The 20,878-nt window shown below is 40.1% G+C and overlaps 1 protein-coding gene across 2 annotated transcripts in view; it reads left to right on the plus strand.

Annotated features, from left to right (window-relative positions):
• The window catches only part of LOC124802769 (splicing factor U2af 38 kDa subunit), a 42,117-nt gene that overhangs the window by 14,872 nt on the left and 6,367 nt on the right, over positions 1 to 20,878 (plus strand). For both annotated transcript variants that reach the window (XM_047263762.1, XM_047263761.1), the window contains exons 6-7: positions 7,745 to 7,878; positions 9,992 to 10,090. In XM_047263762.1, coding sequence (XP_047119718.1) covers positions 7,745 to 7,878; positions 9,992 to 10,090 — 233 coding nt within the window. The remainder of the gene's footprint in view (positions 1 to 7,744; positions 7,879 to 9,991; positions 10,091 to 20,878) is intronic.

Consider the following 20,878-nt stretch of genomic DNA (forward strand, 5'->3'; position numbering starts at 1 on the left):
TACTTTTTCATGGACTGTTGATAGTTTAAAATACTGCTTTTTTAAAAACCTCAAGGCGTTTCTCTGCTACTTTAGGGGTTACCTCTGCTAAGTTGACATAGTAAGTGTACCTTCCTATGCACTTTTACTTCTTTCTAAGGATAGGAACATTACTTTACATATGTTGATGATGCTTTGTTATTAATTGAAGGTAATGATGTCAAAACAATTGTAAACAGGTTCAAAGACCTTATAGAGAAATGGAAATCACATGTGCAGTGGAGTAAAATAAATCAAACTTTCTTTGAGTTGAATGTTATTAATGTAAATAAGAAGCATTCATTTGAGATTTACAGAAAAGGCACATGCACTGACTGTACCATAAATTTCACCTGAAATCACCAGTCAGCACAAGAAAGCATACTTAAAATTTGCCTTTCGTAGGTTATAAAATCTTGAGCAAGTGCGCTAATCACAAATAATATTCTTATACTGTTCCACTGGTTTACAGTTGAGCCCATACCACATTTGTTACTGCTTCAGCTAATGCAGTTATGAACTGCATTGTCAAACATCCAAGTGAACACCTGTAATATAAAATACAGTGGGCTGTGTGACAAATTTACGATCCATGCAAGAAAATTACGCAGATTATGAGCTAGCAGCACAGTCCCATGATGAGGCATTTGTCTAAAAGATAGTGATCAAATAAGCAGTTGGCTGGGATCTGCTGCAACTGTGCCATTTCGTGCTTTACTGTGAGGTAACACTTGTACGTGGCAACAGTGATGTAATGAAGGTTATTTCAAGGTGTCCAGTATTCTGGATATTTTTTTTTGTTCTGGAAAACTCAAGAGAAACTTAGGGAAAATTTTGTATTTTGTCTAAAAATTGTGGAAAAGGCATGGCATCTGATTTGTTTCTGGGCAGAGGCATTTTCTTGCCTTCTGCTTGGCTTGATGCAGTGCTGCTCTCACCGGTCACCCTCTGCTCGATGCTGTGCGACTATCTTCTACTTGGGTTTTAGCATCCTCCAGTCCTTCCACTTGTTCAGTCCAATGCAGCAACCAACCAACCAGCCAGCCTGGCTTGGCAGTCCAGATGAGATGTGCTTTTGCCTTAGATGCCTGCCACTGCAGTTTGGCCGTGCTAACCTAGATTGTTGTTGTGCTGTGGATTTATGTGCTTGTGATGCGATGTGGCCAGGAAGACTCTGTGATGAGTATTTGGTGCTTACATCTCCTCAAATGTAAATATTCCCTTAAAATTTCCTGACAGATAAACTGTGTGCCGGACCGAGACTTAAACTCGGGACCTTTGCCTTTCGTGGGCAAGTACTCTTACCAACTGAGCTACCCAAGCAAGACTCATGAGCTGTCCTCAGCTTTAATTCCACCAGAATTTCCCACCTTCCAAACTTCACACAAGCTCTCCTGCGAAACTTGGAGAGCACTTGACTGTGAAAGGCAAAGGTCTCGAGTTAGTCTCGGTCCGGCACACAGTTTGTCTGCCAGGTAGTTTCATATCAGTGCATGCTCTGCTAAAGAGTGAAAGTTTCATTCTGTAAATATTGCCTTATTTGCTAACAGAATCTAATCACGATGATTAGGGCTTTCTGTGAGTTTGTGGCCTATTCAAATACATTTATTTTTGTGGCCTATCGAATCCAATTATATTTTGAACCAGAAGTACCAGGGCATTGTAGGTTTGCATGCAGTACATTGTTTTAGATGTATACCGAAAAATATCTATACATGCATACAGACAGCTATTGATCTGACTGTGTATAAATGATCATAGCTTCTTAGTGGTATGCATGAAATAGTGTAATTAGAAAACTAACAAGCAGTCATTGGGCTTTGGAGTGCAGTTTTTGGTTTAGTTAACACTGAGGCAGTTTAGGTAAGATTAAGCTAAAAGCTGTAATGGGGGCAGTGCAATGCAGGTGGCTGGAGGGTGCTTGGGGACTTATACAGGGTGTTACAAAAAGGTACGGCCAAACTTTCAGGAAACATTCCTCACACACAAAGAAAATGTTATGTGGACATGTGTCCAGAAACGCTTACTTTCCTTGTTAGAGCTCATTTTATTACTTCTCTTCAAATCACATTAATCATGGAATGGAAACACCCAGCAACAGAACGTACCAGCGTGACTTCAAACACTTTGTTACAGGAAATGTTCAAAATGTCCTCCTTTAGCGAGGATACATGCATCCACCCTCCGCCGCATGGAATCCCTGATGTGCTGATGCAGCCCTGGAGAATGGCGTATTGTATCACAGCTGTTCACAATACGAGCACGAAGAGTCTCTACATTGGGTACCGGGGTTGTGTAGACAGGAGCTTTCAAATGCTCCCATAAATGAAAGTCAAGAGGGTTGAGGTCAGGAGAGCGTGGAGGCCATGGAATTGGTCCGCCTCTACCAATCCATCGATCACCGAATCTTTGTTTAAGAAGCGTACGAATACTTCGACTGAAATGTGCAGGAGCTCCATCGTGCATGAACCACATGTTGTGTCGTACTTGTAAAGGCACATGTTCTAGCAGCACAGGTAGAGTATCCGATATGAAATCATGACGGTGAATCGAGGAAGTACAGTACATACTGATGAAACTAAAATGAGCTCTAACATGGAAATTAAGTGTTTCTGGACACATGTCCACATAACATCTTTTCTTTATTTGTGTGTGAGGAATGTGTCCTGAAAGTTTGGCTGTACCTTTTTGTAACACCCTGTATAGAGTAGGTGGCTGGGACATGGGGGGCTGAGGCAACTCTTGGCATTTCTATCCTGACTCGCTAACATTTCTGATAACATAAACTGCATACAATTAAACACACACAAGGAAGATTGTATTGACTTTCTTTGAACCTAATAGAGAGATGTAGGTGAGGGGATGGGGTGGAAGTTGCTCACAAGAAACAAAGAAATTTGGGCCATTACACGTTGCAGTGAAGAAAAATAGGATTTCTATTTATCCTCCATATATTTTCAGTCTTCTGTGGTGGAGGCAGGGAATACATTGTTCAATTGTGGTGTCTTAGCAACCAGGTCCTATCCCGATGCACTCATAAAGCACCTACTGCAGGAACTTCTGGCTGATCATCGATGGTGCTTGATTACATGCAGAGGGATGCCATGGTGAAGGTATAGATCCATTTGTCTGGCTGCTGTGAGACACCTGTCTTATCTGGAAATTGGCAGCTTGTTAATCTCTTACCAGATGTGTTTCTGGACAGTAACATTGCCTCATACTGCAGCTTCATAAGCAAACGTAAATTTGAGCATTGTGTTCACACTAGAGCCATTTTTCACTAAACAACTATAGGATATTTTTGATGCCTGTGATGTGATAGTGATTTAATTTGATCTGTTTGTACCTTTTTGGGAAAGTGTGTTGGGCCTGGTTCAAGCAGGTATCCCACTTGTGTGTTTTTGAGAAAGTGCTGCAAAAGATTTAGTAGGATTTGAGGCAGGTGTGTCAGAGTCTAAGGTAAATCTGAAAAGGCAGGTTGTTTAGGTGTCCATATATGGCCTTACTGTTCATGACATTCCGAAGAGAGCTGAAAAGCAAACTCAGTCGAGGGTAATCCAGAGGGTGCTGTGTTCCTGGACTTTTGGACATGAAGTGTACATACAGTACATGGTGACAGGTTGTACTAGCATTGGTGGGAATCCTGTTCAGTTTGAGAGCTTTATGTAATCTGTTTAAAAACATTCTCTCCTGCCAAGCTGATTTTGACAATATTACAGGCTCGCATGTTTCCCCACTGAAGTTTTGCACTGTTTGGTGGGTGGAAAATAAAATGTGTTGTCAGTCTGGGCTCAGCAAATATTAATGGCTCCTTAAAAATGTGTAAGGGAAGTATCAACATAAGTACATAAAAATTAAACCTAAGATCAATATTGGAATCTTATGTCACAGCTTCCAAGTAGTCTGCAAATCTTTGAGGAACAAGATCTGATATCTCATCGCCTTCTGAGACTGGCTGCTCAGGATGAGTTCTCTCTGACCAAATTTGTCAGATGCCCCCTTAACTCCATTTTTCTGTGCTTCCCTTAATCTTGTGGTAGAGAATTAATGAGAAAATTTGTCAAACAAGGAGGTTGTAGACACAGACTAAATTCAAAAAGATCTGACAACATTAATTGGTGCAACCTCAGAAAGGCGAAATAGATACGGAACCAAGAAAGATATCGTGGCTGTTCCAAAATGATTCCCTCACTATAATGAAGAATACGATATCTAAAATTCTGGATAAATTGCCCCTGGCATATTCCTTTATGAAGGGCATTCCATGTTTAGGCCCATAAATGGCAATTAATGCTGACCATGAGAAAAGACAGGCATAGCATTGACAAATCTCACTACTTTAAATCACTGTGGTGCTCATGAAATTGATACCATTACTGATCAGTTCCAAAATCTTGTAGAAATCATGTCAGTGGAAGAAATTCTCAAATAATTGGATGGGATTGTTTGCATCAATCAGTGATCAGTGGACATGAAAATATGAAGAGATTTATCAAGTTTTCTTGAAGTATGTTCCATGGTAATGCCAGCCTTCAGAGAGGTTTCTCTGACGACTCTAGACTGTATTTTGTCGGATCCTGTTATGTTTATTTCTAGGTTGAAATAAACCATGTTCATTCAAGGCTTTTTTCCGTTCAGATTACAGTCCCCATTGTATTCCTGTACAATGAAAAAATTGTAGGTTTTGTCGCAAAATCAATCAAAATTGGTTGGGATTAAGCACAATATAACCTGGAAAAATAAAAAATTGGTGTGAAAAAACTCTAGGAAATTTGTTATAATTGTCTGATTAAACTTGGCTTTAGATCATAATGTAAGTAAATTATATCGTTGTTGAATTAAACTATTATTTTGCACCTGTGTTTATTTTGATAACGTAAAGACGCGAGGATTAAGAATTTCACTTTTGAATACAAGTCATGAGTCTGAACTGAATACAGTAAAATATATTGCTAAGGTTGGTAACTACCTGCATAGTAAACTGAAGACAAAAAGATAAGTTTAGATGTGGCAGACACTAGCAATAATAAATTTGTTTACCATACTATGGTAAAATTAGTGACAGGGTGGTTTGTTTTCTGAAGTCAAACAGTAAATGTGGCATTTTCTGCGGTGGAGAACTTGAGTAGAATTTTAAAAAATAGTATTGAAAACGAAACTTTTTCCACAGGTCAAATGTTGGTGCTAAGTTCAATGCTTCGTGTGTGTGTGTGTGGGGGGGGGGGGGGGAGACTGGGATATGGCTTGAAGCCGGGTCCTGTGAACAGTTTGCTTTAGATTGGAAAAAAGTGGCACAAAAATCTACTCACCTCATCGAAAGTGAGCATAATGTACCAGTTTGTCCGCAATATGAATATACTCAATTTATGTTCTGGTCAGAAGTATTTGAAATTATTTACCATCAGGCATCATCTTGTGGAACACTGCAAGTGGCCATGAGAAGTTCCCATTATTAGGATTTCTCTCTCTCTCTCTCTCTCTCTCTCTCTCTCTCTCTCTCTCTCTCTCTCTCTCTCTGTGTGTGTGTGTGTGTGTGTGTGTGTGTGTGTGTGTGTGTGTGTGTGTGTGTGTGTGTGTGTGTGTGCTGTTATAAACATTCTCATTTGAAGGGTTGAACTGCTGCACAAATCAGTACTGAATTGGATGAAGTTCACACGGATTCTGCACCGTCATTGAAGATCATTTATTTTTGGGGTACTGTATTTAAACATTGTCATACAAGCACTGAAGATGAAATGTGTTCTGGCTGTTGAATTGAGGTAAACACATAGAAAACAGTTGACGAAATCCATGATATGGTATTGCAAGACAGAGTAAAAATTTGTGAGTTTATTGGGACTGTAGGCATCCTACCTGAGCGAGTGCATAATATCCTGCATGGAGTCTTGGCTATGAAGAGATCATGTGTGAGATTAAGAAAGGCAGACCCATAACATCATTGAATAGTTTGAAACTTGCATCGGCTGAAAAAGTCAAAGGTTGGTAGGCAAAAAGTGCTTTTTCACCATTGTAGTGCACCATCCCACACATCAGATATAACAATCATGAATGTGTATGAATTGGGCATTGAATTGGCTCCTGAGCCATCCTATTCAGCAGACTTATCCCCAAAATTGCTTATTCCAGTTCCCTAACTTGGAACTTTGGCATACTGATAAGAAATAGTCATCAAATGAGGAACTAGTATTTTGCACAGTTTTACAGAACCTATTTGTACGATAGGGTGAAAATGCTGGAGGATTGCTGCCCAATTGTATACCCCTCAAAGGAAACTGTTCAGAAGTAACATGAGTTTTATATGAAACACGTTTTTTGTTTTCCTTTCTTCCAGGCTTATCGAATCATCCTGGTACTTGCGGAGTCGTTAGCAGGATTGATCAAACAAGCAGTGGGGTGCCTAGGAAACTATATTATTTGGAAGGACCAGAGTTCAAATTCATTTAGGGTCAATCTGTTACCAAGTTTTTTGATTACCCTAAATTTGTTAAATGAGTGCTGAAATAGTTCCTTTGAAAATGACACTACACATTACATTCGTCACCATTTTCCTGTCCAGTCTAATCCTAATGCCCTTTGTTGGTAGGTGTTAAATCCCAATCTCCCTTCAGAACAGATCATTATTTTCAGACCTGAAGGCTGAAGAAAAAGATTACATAGTGAAGTTCAGTACTATTTAATTTTAATAGGACTGATATGAACAGAAGTTATGGATGCCCACCAGGAAGGCACCAACGCTTTCTCCATTGTTAACTAGATTATGTGCTGTATGATAATTTGGTGTGTGTTCAGACTGTATTTCACCAGTAGAGTGAGGGTTGATCTTTGTTGGGTAACACCTATCACAAGATCTTGTGCAGGATAAGCTATATCACCAGCCCCGCTTGTTTCCTATAAAGCTTGATACAGTGAACAGTAGCTATACTGGCAGTGACTGATTGTAAATGTGGGCATGTAAATAAAAACAAATCAGGTTGGGTTGAGTTTTTCATCTTGCTGCAATTTGAATCAGTACCTTGATTTTATCTTCAACGAGCTGTCAAATTGTAATATTCCGTCTCCTTGTCTGGGAGACAGTGGCAGTCTTTATTAGTATCAAAGACTGTGTTGTTATTGTAGAACTTATGTCTTCATAATGACAATGGCTGTGAGCCAGGAATATTCTTTTAAAGGTTCTGTTTTAAAAAATAATGAAGTTGGAATACCTCTTTTTGAACAAAATGAAGCTGGTGGGAGTCAAGACACAACAATCGAAGTTCAAATGCATATCTAGACATACAGATTTAGGTTTTGTTTCTCCAAATCACTTGAGTTGATTACAGGGACAGTTTCTTTGAAAAGAGTACAGCAGATTTCTTTTCTTCATACTTGGCTGATTCAAGCTTGGGGTCAGTCTCCATTGACACTGTTGACAGAAGCCAAACACTAACCTGCATCCTGTTTTTCTTCTTGTGTGTATGCGTGTGCTGCTTTGTGATTCCTGCAGTGAATTATTATTTCTTTACATGTATAGTTGTTTGGCATGCTATTTTGTGTGTTGAACTTGTCTTCACATCAGTTGCAAAATTGAGGTGTGTTAATCAAAATTGCTATTTTGGATATATTAAAAATTCAGTTCTTCCATAGATAGCGTGTAACGTTTTATATACTGACATAATTTTTGTTCATCGGGCAAGTACACGTTCAAAGAAACTTACCAGTTGGCATTTGAAGTGTTCTCTACTTTTAGTTCAGGCGTGAAGAAGATGCAGAGAAAGCTGTTGCTGATTTGAACAACCGTTGGTTTGGAGGGCGCCCTGTGTATGCAGAATTGAGTCCTGTCACAGATTTCCGTGAAGCTTGTTGTCGTCAGTATGAAATGGGGTAAGTACGTAGTTAATATGAAATGCGCACACAAATTAGTTTGAAATTTTTTTATATGTGATTAGGTTCAACTGTTAAAACTGTGTGTGTCTCCAGTGGAACACTTGTTTCTTCTAAGCCATGCTAAGGTAACTCGAATTTGCTGAATTCCTAATGAATTACCTAAATATTTGTGATATAGTATACTCTAAAAATAAGCGTCTTAAAGAAACTATTTCATTTATATTATTTTGTCACTTAGTGGAAAACTTCAGTAATCTGTTGGATGACTGTCATTCTGCCTCCTATTGTGTATCCATTTTAGTGGTTGTACTAGTATAGCTTTATGTACTGTTTCTAAGATAATTGTTGCACCATTTTAATGCTAGTATATTGATAAGACAACAGTTTAATTGAATTGTGTTGGATTGCCTGGACACTGATTGTCGCAATTCTTTTCTGTTCATACATTCTACTTGAAGTGTGCGGCTGTGACTAGCACAGAGACAGTTCAGGAAAAAATTTAATACTTTGAGCCAATATAAAGTAGTGATAGGAAGATTTAATGACAAATTTAAAGGTGTCAGAAGTTTGAGTTGAGGAACAGATGTCTTCAGAATGGGAGCAATAATGGATTGTGGCATTATAAAGAAATTACTGCAGTCATACACATTACTTCAGATGATCATGTGGAAAGCTTTGCAAAAGTAGCTTTTTCCAGGTGTTTGGAAGGAACTGGAATTGAGGCACAGTATTTTTCATGGTTGTTCTGCCTCCACTATCTTTTTTTAGTTTTCATTTCAGTGTTCTTCCTTGGTATTTCCACATTTTTTATCTCCATATTTTGGCTCATCAGAATCACAAACGCATTTGCTGTTGTAAAGCATATTCAGATTTGTCTAAAGGAGTGTATATATTGTAAACAGTTACTGTTTGATTGTATGACACAGATGCACAAGTAATTTTTTGTCAAATGCTGTGGGAAGTCGCTGAGCTATTGTTCTGCATCAATACATAAGCACCACCCTCTTCATGATAGTCAGGCACCAGCCCACACTTGCTTTGAATTCATTGACAAATGCAGTTTTACAATTCCAGCTTTTTGAATAAAGCCCTTCATGCATTTCTCTCAGGTATTGAACAACCTGTGGCTCCAGCTTAAGAAGCCTTCCCTGACATGGTCCCCTGAAAGTTTAATGTGTAGAACTGATTATTTTCAATCTGTTCTTATCCTTTGCTTCATTAATCACTGTTAACTTGAAATTTGTGTTGTATTGTCTGCGTGAACCATTTGTGAACTGCAGACTTTTAGATCAAAGTTTCTCAACAGTTGCAGCTGTGATATTTCATTCAGTATCAATAGCTGAAATTTGCTGTCCTTGCAGCATTGACAGTCTGATCATACTGAATAGCAGTACTTTATCCTCTGCAGCTCCAAAGTAATGAATTGGCAGAAATTGGACCACTATGGTCTTACAGTGCAAGTCGCCATTCGATGCTAATTTAGGAAATGAACAATGATGTCTAGCAGTACTCAGTTCAGTGCTATTGGTTAATCTTGCATTTCATTTGTGCAGTGATTTGAGTGTTCTTTGTAAATGTATTTGTTGGCTGTATTTGTGTTAGAATTAATGTATCCTTTGTAGGAATGTGTACTGCTGCTGAGTCGTTCTTTTGTAAAGACACTTCAGTTCAGGCTGCATTTGGCTTCACGTAAATTGCAGTTTCAGTGTTATAGATATTCATAAAAAGCAAGGTATGTGGGTATTTCCACAGTTGGCTGCCTGACGAGCGCTGCCCACTCATCACCACCCTCAGCACATTCATCCAAGCCCATCCCACAGGTCTGAAACCATCAAATTAATTCTGCATCTGACCTAAACTACCAGAGCTTCATCTACAGATGTAAAATGACCCTTATCTATATTGCTAAGCAGCTGTCCCGAAACCCGATACCAGTAGCTGGTTTTTGTGTGTGTGTGTGTGTGTGTGTGTGTGTGTGTGTGTGTGTGTGTGTGTGTGTGTGTGTGTGTTTGCTCTTCAAAATAAAAATTTACACACCAATATCTAGGCACTAAAATTTTAAGAGTTTCTAATTAGTTATTGATTTGGAACTCCTGGTACTTTGTTTCAGAGAGTGCACTCGCAGTGGTTTCTGCAATTTCATGCACTTGAAACCAATATCAAGAGAGCTTCGTCGTTATTTGTATAGCAGACGCAGGAGGGGCAGAAGGTAAAAACTTAAATTTCTTGTTTGTGTGTACAAGCTTTTGCACAATATTATACATATAGGGTCATTCCATGTCAATTCAACCAATTTGAGATAATGTTCCAGCTGATAAGTCTCGGATTTGGCTGAAATTTAGCACACCAATGGTACCAAGTGTGGAACACACATGTACAAAATTTTAAGTTCCCCTGCCAAATAGTTTCAGAATTATCGTCGTTATCAGGAGAAAGAAAACTGGCGTTCTACTGATCAGTGTGGAATGTCTGATCTCTTAATCGGGCAGGTGGGTTAGGAAATTTAAAAAGGGAAATGGATAGGTTGAAGTTAGATATAGTGGGAATTAGTGAAGTTCGGTGGCAGGAGGAACAAGACTTTTGGTCAGGTGAATGCAGGGTTATAAATACAAAATCAAATAGGGGTAATGCAGGAGTAGGTTTAATAATGAATAAAAAAATAGGAGTGCAGGTAAGCTGTTACCAACATCATAGTGAACGCATTATTGTGACCAAGATATACACAAAGCCCATGCCTACTACAGTAGTACAAGTTTATATGCCAACTAGCTCTGCAAATGATGAAGAAATTGATGAAATGTATGATGAGATAAAAGAAATTATTCAGGTAGTGAAGGGGGATGAAAATTTAATAGTCATGGGTGACTGGAATTCGAGAGTAGGAAAAGGGAGAGAAGGAAACATAGTGGGTGAATATGGATTGGGGGAGAGAAATGAAAGAGGAAGCCGTCTGGTAGAATTTTGCACAGAGCATAACTTAATCATAGCTAACACATATAAATCATAAAAGAAGGTTGTATACACGGAAGAATCCTGGAGATACTAGAAGGTATCAGATAGATTATATAATGGTAAGACAGAGATTTAGGAACCAGGTTTTAAATTGTAAGACATTTCCAGGGGCAGATGTGGACTCTGACCACAATCTATTGGTTATGAACTGTAGATTAAAACTGAAGAAACTGCAAAAAGGTGGGAATTTAAGGATATGGGACCTGGATAAACTGACTAAACCAGAGGTTGTAGAGTTTCAGGGAGAGCATAAGTGAACAATTGACAGGAATGGGGAAAAAAATACAGTTGAAGAAGAATGGGTAGCTCTGAGGGATGAAGTAGTGAAGGCAGCAGAGTATCAAGTAGGTAAAAAGACTAGGGCTAGTAGAAATCCTTGGGTAACAGAAGAAATATTGAATTTAATTGGTGAAAGGAGAAAATATAAAAATGCAGTAAATGAAACAGGCAAAAAGGAATACAAACGTCTCTCATATATCGACAGGAAGTGCAAAATGGCTAAGCAGGGATGGCTAGAGGACAAATGTAAGGATGTAGAGGCTTATCTCTCTAGGGGTAAGATAGATACTGCCTACAGGAAAATTAGAGACCTTTGGGAAAAGAGAGCCACTTGTATGAATATCAAGAGCTCAGATGGACACTCAGTTATAAGCAAAGAAGGGAAAGCAGAAAGGTGGAAGGAGTATATAGAGGGTCTATACAAGGGCGATGTACTTCAGGACAATATTATGGAAATGGAAGAGGATGTAGATGAAGATGAAATGGGAAATATGATACTGCGTCTAGAGTTTGACAGAGCGCTGAACGACCTGAGTCGAAACAAGGCCCTGGGAGTAGACAACATTCCATTAGAGCTACTGACAGCCTTGGGAGAGCCAGTCATGACAAAACTCTACCATCTGGTGAGCAAGATGAATGAGACAGGTGAAATACCCTCAGACTTCAAGAAGAATATAATTATTCCAATCCCAAAGAAAGCAGATGTTGACAGATGTGAAAATTACCGAACTATCAGTTTAATAAGTCACAGCTGCAAAATACTAACGCGAATTATTTACAGACGAATGGAAAAACTGGTAGAAGCCGACCTCGGCGAAGATCGGTTTGAATTCCACAGAAATGTTGGAACACGTCAGGCAATACTGACCATATGACTTACCTTAGAAAATAGATTAGGGAAAGGCAAACCTACATTTCTAGCATTTGTAGACTTAGAGAAAGCTTTTGACAATGTTGACTGGAATACTCTTTCAAATTCTAAAGGTGGCAGGGGTACAATACAGGGAGTGAAAGGCTATTTACAATTAGTACAGAAACCAGATGACAGTTACAAGAGTCGAGGGACATGAAAGGGAAGCAGCGGTTGGGAAGGGATTGAGACAGGGTTGTAGCCTGTCCCCGATGTTATTCAATCTGTATATTGAGCAAGCAGTAAAGGAAACAAAAGAAAAATTCGGAGTAGGTATTAAAGTCCATGGAGAATAAATAAAAACGTTGAGGTTCACCGATGACATTGTAATTCTGTCAGAGACAGGAAAGGACTTGGAAGAGCAGTTGAACGGAATGGACAGTGTCTTGAAAGGAGGATATAAGATGAACATCAACAAAAGCAAAATGAGGATAATGGAATGTAGTCAAATTAGGTCGGGTGATGCTGAGGGAATTAGATTAGGAAATGAGACACTTAAAGTAGTAGATGAGTTTTGCTATTTGGGGAGCAAAATAACTGATGATGGTCGAAGTAGAGAGGATATAAAATGTAGACTGGCAATGGCAAGGAAAGCGTTTCTGAAGAGAAATTTGTTAACATCGAGTATAGATTTAAGTGTCAGGAATTCGTTTCTGAATATTTGTATGGAATGTAGCCATGTATGGAAGTGAAACATGGACGATAAGTAGTTTGGACAAGAAGAGAATAGAAGCTTTCGAAATGTGGTGCTACAGAAGAATGCTGAAGATAAGGTGGGTAGATCACATAACTAATGAGGAGGTATTGATTAGAATTGGGGAGAAGAGGAGTTTGTGGCACAACTTGACAAGAAGAAGGGATCGGTTGGTAGGACATGTTCTGAGGCATCAAGGGATCACAAATTTAGCATTGAAGGGCAGCGTGGAGGGTAAAAATCGTAGATGGAGACCAAGAGATGAATACATTAAGCAGATTCAGAAGGATGTAGGTTGCAGTGAGTACTGGGAGATGAAGAAGCTTGCACAGGATAGAGTAGCACGGAGAGCTGCATCAAACCAGTCTCAGGACTGAAGACGACAACAACAACAACAACTGGCAACCTATCTTCAGACCCAACTTCAGGTCTTAATAACTTTGGTACTATTCCACACAATGCAGTGAAATTTTTACAACCCAGTAACAACCACTTAGAGAACACTCTCTATGAATCAAAACACCAACAACAAATTTTTGAGGGAAAAGTAAAAAATTCCAAAATGTGATTAAAAAATGAAATACGTTAAAAGGTACATATTGTAGGTGCTCTGTATGCCAAATATAATTCACTCAAAAAGGGTATAATTTTTTTTCTGGTTAACTTAATGTGGCCTAAACACACAGAACTCATCTTGCTCGTATCAGTCACACAAACAAAGTTACATGTACACAAAAATACAAAAATTTGAAAAATTACTGGAAAAATATGATCTTCTAAGTGTGGTAGCACAAAAGGGACAAGTGATATCCAAGCCAAAATTCAAACACTTCATAAGTAGACCATAATATAATACGTGGCAAAATTTCAACTTGTTACTGCAAGGCATTTGTGTACTATAAAAGTTGACAGAGATGTATTTGGTTACATTTCTTTTAACACACTTTAGCAAGTAATAGTGAGGATGCAGAGACAGCTTGTTTCAGATAAAGCTGCAGCACTTGTTGGGAACCATTAGGCAACAAAGCTAAACAATGGTAGATTTCAGGGACAGGATGAGTCATTGTTAGGCAGGAACAACAATGGAAACAAGCAACAGTTACAGGTTACTCATGTTTTTTAAGATTCTAGTTCAGACTTGTCAGTACTGTTGTGGAAAGTCAGTATGGAGACAGAAGAGTATACTAGTGGTGCTTTTGTTCAAACAAGTTGCAGTGTTGGTAGAGCACAAGCATCTGAATGCCATAAAACAACATATGGAACAAAATGTGGCATTCACTTTGTACAGTATGATCTGGATGAATCGGACAAAGATTTGTTGCTTTGGAGATCCGGGATACACCCTGTGGGCACAAGAAGTAAAGTTCCAGGCAACTTTAGTGTTTATCATAATATTAAAGTGTTTCTGGATAAGTATTCTTTCCTACAAAGAAGTTATTTTGATTCATTTCGGATTCATAAGAAGACAGTGAAGTGTAGCCTCAGAGAAATTGACATAAAATCAATATTGAAAGTGAATCAGTGCATGGGACTTAACATGAAACCAGGACAAAAGTTATGTTCCAGGTGTTACACTGCTAAAAAAATGAAGAATATTCTGATAATTTACATGACAGTGACGAAGAGTATCAGCCACCTACAACCACAGCAGATGAGCAATTCAATACTTCAGTGACTGCTCTTGGTTTGTCTCCCATGAAGACACACAAAGTTGGGAAGAGAGACAGGTAGAAGAAAACTACAAGAAGCTCAAATGGAATTAAAACACAAAATGGCTGACACATTAATGATGGAAGAGGAAGAACTATCTGCTCCAAAGGAACAGAAATCATGCCAGAAATGCTCTGATTTGGACAAAATTATGCATGATTTTAAAGAAAAATGTGCCATATCCACACGCCAGAAAAAAGTAGCTATTCTTACCCTTGTACCTTCCAGCTGGTCTATTGACTACACTGCAGAGGAATTCAGTGTTTCTACATATATGGTAAAGCAAGCTAGGAAAATAAAAGCAACCAAGGAGTGCTTTCACAACTTCAGAAAGCTCAGGGTAAGCAATTGAGCTCAGAATTAAAGGTGCTAGTGTCAGAGTTTTATGAAAATGACTGCAGCTGAATAATGCCTGGAAAGAAAGATCATTTAACGGTGAAAATGGGAATGTACATGTACAGATGCAAAAAAGACTGTTGCTATGCAACATATCAGAAATATATGTAGAATTCAAGGAAAAGTATCCCAATACCAAAGTAGGTTTATCATCTTTTTTCAATCTTCGGCCAAAATGGGTTGTGCCTGTAAGTGCAAGGGGCACACACAATGTTTGTGTATGACAGACCCATCAAAATGCTAAGCTGATATTTGCTGCTATAAAGGATTCTGTCTGGATTACAAAGGTGCAAGGAAGCTGCTAGTGTGTGACATCAGTTCCTACCAGTGCATTATACACAGGTGTGAAAAGTGTCCTGGTAAGGCAAATCTTGAACACATGAATAACAAACTGTATGGTGAACTCCTTATGGATGACGAACTAGTTTCTTATAAACAATGGACACACATGGATCGCACAAGTCTTGAAACAAAGTGAAGTACAGTGGAAGATTTTGTTGAAATGTGTTGTCCAAAAAAAAAAGAACAAACTGACCACACACAGCAACAGCACAAACGGCTTATCTCCAGTTTATTAAGGATAATTTGAAACAAGATGAAATTATAGTAACTTTTCTGAAAATTATGTATTTATAGTTAAAGATGTCATCCAAGGATATCATTGGGACAACAGTCAAGCAACTCTCCAGCCATTTGCGATTTACTATAGAGGTGAATCAGGTGATGTGTCTGTCATGAACTTGTGCATTTTTAGTGACTGTTTAATTCAAGATGCCATTGCAGTTCATGCCCACATTCGCACTGTCATGGCCTATGTGAAAAACAAGCTGCCTCACATACATTTTGCGAAATACTTCAGTGATAGGGCAGTTAGTACATAAACTGTAAAAATCTCAAAAATTTATGCATACGTTACCATGATTTTCAGATTCATGCAGAATGGAATTTTTTTGCAACAAGTCATGGTAAAAATGTATGTGATGGTATTGGTGCTACCATTAAGCGCATGGCATCACAAGCTAGTCTGCAGCACTCTACAGAAGGTCAGTCTAACACCTCTTCAATTATTTACCTGGGTACAGAAAAATATCTCTGGTGTACAGTCATTCTATGTTTCGAAAGATGAGATGAAATCAGTCAGTTGCTAAAAAGCAGACTAGAACACGTTAAAACTGTTGCAGGCACAAGGGGCCATCATCACTTCTCTCCAGTGGACTCTGACAGTGTGCAGATGAGCAGACTGTCCAGTTATAACTATAGGTTCATGCACAATGTGTGTCTTCACAGTATGCCTGACTCAGGACTCACAAGCAAAAGCAGCAACATACAACTAGGTTGCTATGTTATTGCTGTTTATGATGATGACAAATGGTACTGAGGATGTGTTGCAGAGTGCTACGAAGCAGAAGGTGATGTATTTGTGAACTTCACGGCACCAGCAGGACCATAAAGATCATTTCATTGGCCATGTTTGGCAGACAGGTGTTGGATTCCTTTTGAACGTATTCTTATGACGGTTCCAGTTCCTACCACAGTGTCAGGAAGACAGTACAGTTTGCCACTCAATGTACAGAGTACAGTAGCTAAAGTGTGGGAGAACTTCTGTTCGAAGCACAATCGACTGGTTTTGAGCAGTTAAGGTGCAGTAAACATTAATAATCTGTCTATATATTATTGCTTAGTGATTAAACTGTTGTGGGAGAGGATAAGAAGAGGCAGAACAGTTTACAATATGTTTTTACAAAATTGTGTTGTGGAACAATGGCCATATCACCAAATACATCTGTCAACTTCCATTGTACACAAATGTCCTGCAATAACATGCTGAAATTTTGAGATATATATCATTATGGTCTACTTATGCAGTGTGTGAAATTTGGCTTGGATACCACTTATCCCTTTTGTGCTACCACTCTTCGAAAATCCATGTTTTTCCAGGTAATTTTTCAAATTTTCATATTTTCGTGTGCTTGTAACTCAGTTTTTTTGACTGATGTGGGCATGATGAGTTCTGTGTAAGCTTACCACAAAAAATTTATACCCTTTTTTAGTTAATTATATTTGGCATAGATGGCACCTGCATAATGTACCTTTTAACGTATTACATTTTTTAATCACATTTTGGAATTTTTTATTTTCCCTCAGAAATATGTTGGTGTTTTGATCCATGGAGTGTGTTCTCTAAACGGATGTTACTGGGTTGTAAAAAATTCACTGGACTGTGTGTAATAGTTCCAAGGTTATTAAGACCTGAAGTTGGGTCTGAAGATAGATTGCCAGATGTGGGTTGCAATTTCCGGGTCACGCCACCTTCTTTCACAAGTCATACTTCTGGAACTAATTGGTAGGGGAAACTAATACTTTGTACACGAGTGTTCCACACATGGTAGGATTAGTGTACTGAATTTCAGTCAAATCTGAGACTATGAGCTGGAGCCCCTGGTTGAACTGACAAGGAATGTCCCTACATATTTTTAAAAAAGTGGAAATGTGGTAAAATATAAGCTGTTCTATCCAGCATTATATCACAGTGATCAGTGTGTGATCACAAGCATAAATGAGAATGGTGTATCATGGCAGTAAATGCCACAAAATTTGGTAACTTCTGTTGTGTACAAAAAACATGAGGAGATGGTGACTTCTGCACAATAACAGCAGTTTCAAACATGCACACAAACTTCTGTAGTAGAAGTAGAAACTTTTTAAAGAAGCTGTAGGTTGAGATGAGAAAGTAATTGTGAGAAAAATGGATGATCATGATAATAGTAAGTACACAGGTAAATGTGCAAAAATTCACACAGCATTTTGATAAATGCCACAAAGTATATAGTATCCTGTACCTACAATGAATTACATTTTCATATTTGCAATTCATTCTTTACTGGTTTTTAGAGTTTTTAAAAATCTACTTCAGGTCCTTGCACTAAAATTATTGACAAGTCAGCTTTTTACTACTACTACTACTGCTGCTGCTGCTGCTGCTGCTGCTGATACTACTTCTCTCTCTCTCTCTCTCTCTCTCTCTCTCTCTCTCTCTCTGCACACATTATGACCAGTGAACAGATGCAAGACACAGCCTTTAGAGAATGACGTGGCACAGGGTTTACTTCAATTCTTTCAAACTATTGACATTGTTGAATATATGACAAGTAGAAAGTGAAGATATGTCTAAGCGTAGTAATTGTATAAGACACATGTACCACAGAATAACTTTTAATATGATGAAAAACATTTGTAAACTGACTTCTGTAGAGTGACCTGTTTCGCTATGGTCAATCCTGAATCCTGTGGAGTGACCTGTTTCGCTGTGGTCAATCCTGAATCCAGAACTGTTTGAAAGTAAGAGAGGGAGGGGAGGTTTGGAACCCTATTTAGCTCTTCACAAACAATTTTTAAATTTAGTGTAATGCGGATCTCTGTGCGTGCCTAATGGTTGAACATACCTCACCATTTTCAGCAGTGCTAACGGCTCTGCCTGAATGTCTTCCTGTATTTGTGTATTTCTTGGGCATCGCTAACCATGGTTATTTATTTCTAGTCAAGTGTTCTGTGTGACTGCTTGGATAACAAGAGATCTTGTTTCCCCCTGTGGGCCCGGGGGTTACAATAGGCCCAAGGTATTCCTGCATGTCGTATGAGGCGACTAAAAGGAGTTTCACATGTTTCAGCCTTTGTGATGGTCCCCTGTAGGGTTTGACCTCCATTCTTCAAAATTTTCCCAAAGAGCGAGCCAATTGGGGAAGGGCACCTTACAAGGTGCATCGTGTCCATTGTGCATTGAGATCTTTACCCCACTTTCTTGTAGTTGCATTGCTGTCTGCCCATTATCCATCTCTTGGCCGGGGACACCTACCTGGGTGCATTTTCCACCATACACTATGCAGTGTCGATTTTTGTGTCGACGATAACCATGGACTTCTTTGCACCTGATATCCAGCACGGTAGCCAGTCCGTTGTGGTGGGGCCGCCATGTACCCTGTTGGTTGTAGCCCCCTGATCCCACAGGGATCGCTCTGCTGATGCCTGTGCCATTAACTCCGCACATATGCCAAGGGGTATATGCCCATCCCCCTGGTTCATCGGGACTCCAAGCAATGGCCATACTGCCAGGTGGCCTTTGCTGTGGCTGGGTGGTGTCTGGAGAGGGCCCCTGGTCGGAGTGGGTGGCATCAGGGCGGATGACACACAATGAAACGTAGTCCATTATCTCTTGCTGGTGGTGAAACACCAGCAGTCTCTAAGTGATCACAAGATCAATTCAACGCACAGATGTACGACCCCAAATCATTCTCCTCCCTGGCCACACCAATGGAGGAACGTCAGGCTAAGGATGGCAGCGGATCTTGTATGTTAGAGAGCTGATGGGGAATCTTTCATGGCGATGAAGCCTCAGTTTTTTGTTGAGCATCTAGAGAACAAGTTTGGGGAGGTGGAGGGCTTGTCCAAAGTTAGATCTGGGCCAGTCTTGATCAAAACAGCATCCTCTGCCCAGTTGCGGGAGTTACTCGCTTGCGACAAGCTGGGGGATGTTTCTGTAACCATCAGAGCTTAAATATGGTCCAGGGTATCATATTTCACTGAGACCTTCTTTTGCAGTCCAACGATGAGCTGCGCACCAATTTAGAGTGGCGAGGTGTACATTTCATCCGGCGTGTCCACTGGGGTCCGGCGTGTCCACTGGGGTCCGAAGGATAATCAGGTTGCCACTGGTGCCTTCATCTTGGCCTTTCAGAGTGATACATTGCCCAAGAAGGTCAAGGTGATGGTCTATCGGTGTGATGTAAAGCCCTTTATCCCTCCCCTGATGCGGTGCTTTAAGTGTTTGAAGTTTGGCCATATGTCTTCCCGCTGTACTTCCAGTGTCACATGCTGAGATTGCGGACACCCATCACATCCCGATACTCCCATGTGCCCTGCCTCCCATCTGTGTCAGCTGCGGAGAGCGCAATTCGCCTTGCTTGCCTGATTGCAGGATTCTCCAGAAAGAAAGGAAAATAATGGAGTAAGAGACCCTGGGCAGACTGACCTACACTATGGCTAAGAGAAAGTTTGAACACCTGCATCCTGTGCGCATGACATCGTCTTACGCTGCCGCTGCAACAGTTCTGGCACCATCAGCTCTGCCAACCCAGGTCACCTCTCAGAGGTGGAAGACTACACCTGCCCCCATGATGGAGGGGGGCATTTCCCTCCCTGTTGCTCCTGCACCACCTACTTCAGGAGCAACCCCCCCCCCCCTTCCCCCAACCATCAGGGACGTCAGTCCCCACTTCTAAGCTGGAGAAGCGTAAGTCTTCTTTGGCTTCTCTCGCTAGGAAGGGGTCCCTTGCGTAGCTCCCTTCCCAGGTTTCTTCTAGTGGGAAAGACAACTGCCAGTGGCTGAAAAGCCCAAAAGCAGCTGGTCGTATGGCTTCATGCTCTTCCTCAGTCCCGAAGACTGAGCCAGTGATGTCCTCCCAGCCAGGAAAGTCCAAGAAGCAGTGAGAGAAATCCAGAAAGAAAACCCCTAAGACCAAGGAAGTTGCGGTGGCACCCACACCACCGCTACCTACAAGCTCTGCGACTGAGGATGGGGTGGAGATTTTGGCGCCAGACCCTCAATGGATATAGACTGTTCAGGCAATAAATAGGTGGCAGCAGGTGACTGAGGCGTAAACTGCCTCATTGAATGTTCCATGCCTTCCCAGTCTCACAGTGTCATCCTCCAATGGAATTGCGGCGGTTTTTTCCACCGTCCGGCTGAGCTATGGCAACTGTTAAGCTTTACACCTGCCATCTGCATTGCCTTCCAGGAAACCTGGTTCCCAGCAATGCGGACCCCTGCCCTCTGCGGCTATAAGGGATATTACAGGAACCGTAGTGACTATAATTGAGTGTCAGGTGGAGTTTGCGTTTATGTCCTAAACTCGGTCTGTAGTGAACATGTGCCCCTTCAAACCCCTCTTGAAACTGTGGCTGTCAGAATAAGGATGACACAGGAAATAAATGTCTGCAAT

Source organism: Schistocerca piceifrons, chromosome 6 (assembly GCF_021461385.2).
Source record: "Schistocerca piceifrons isolate TAMUIC-IGC-003096 chromosome 6, iqSchPice1.1, whole genome shotgun sequence".
In the NCBI taxonomy this organism is placed as follows: domain Eukaryota; kingdom Metazoa; phylum Arthropoda; class Insecta; order Orthoptera; family Acrididae; genus Schistocerca; species Schistocerca piceifrons.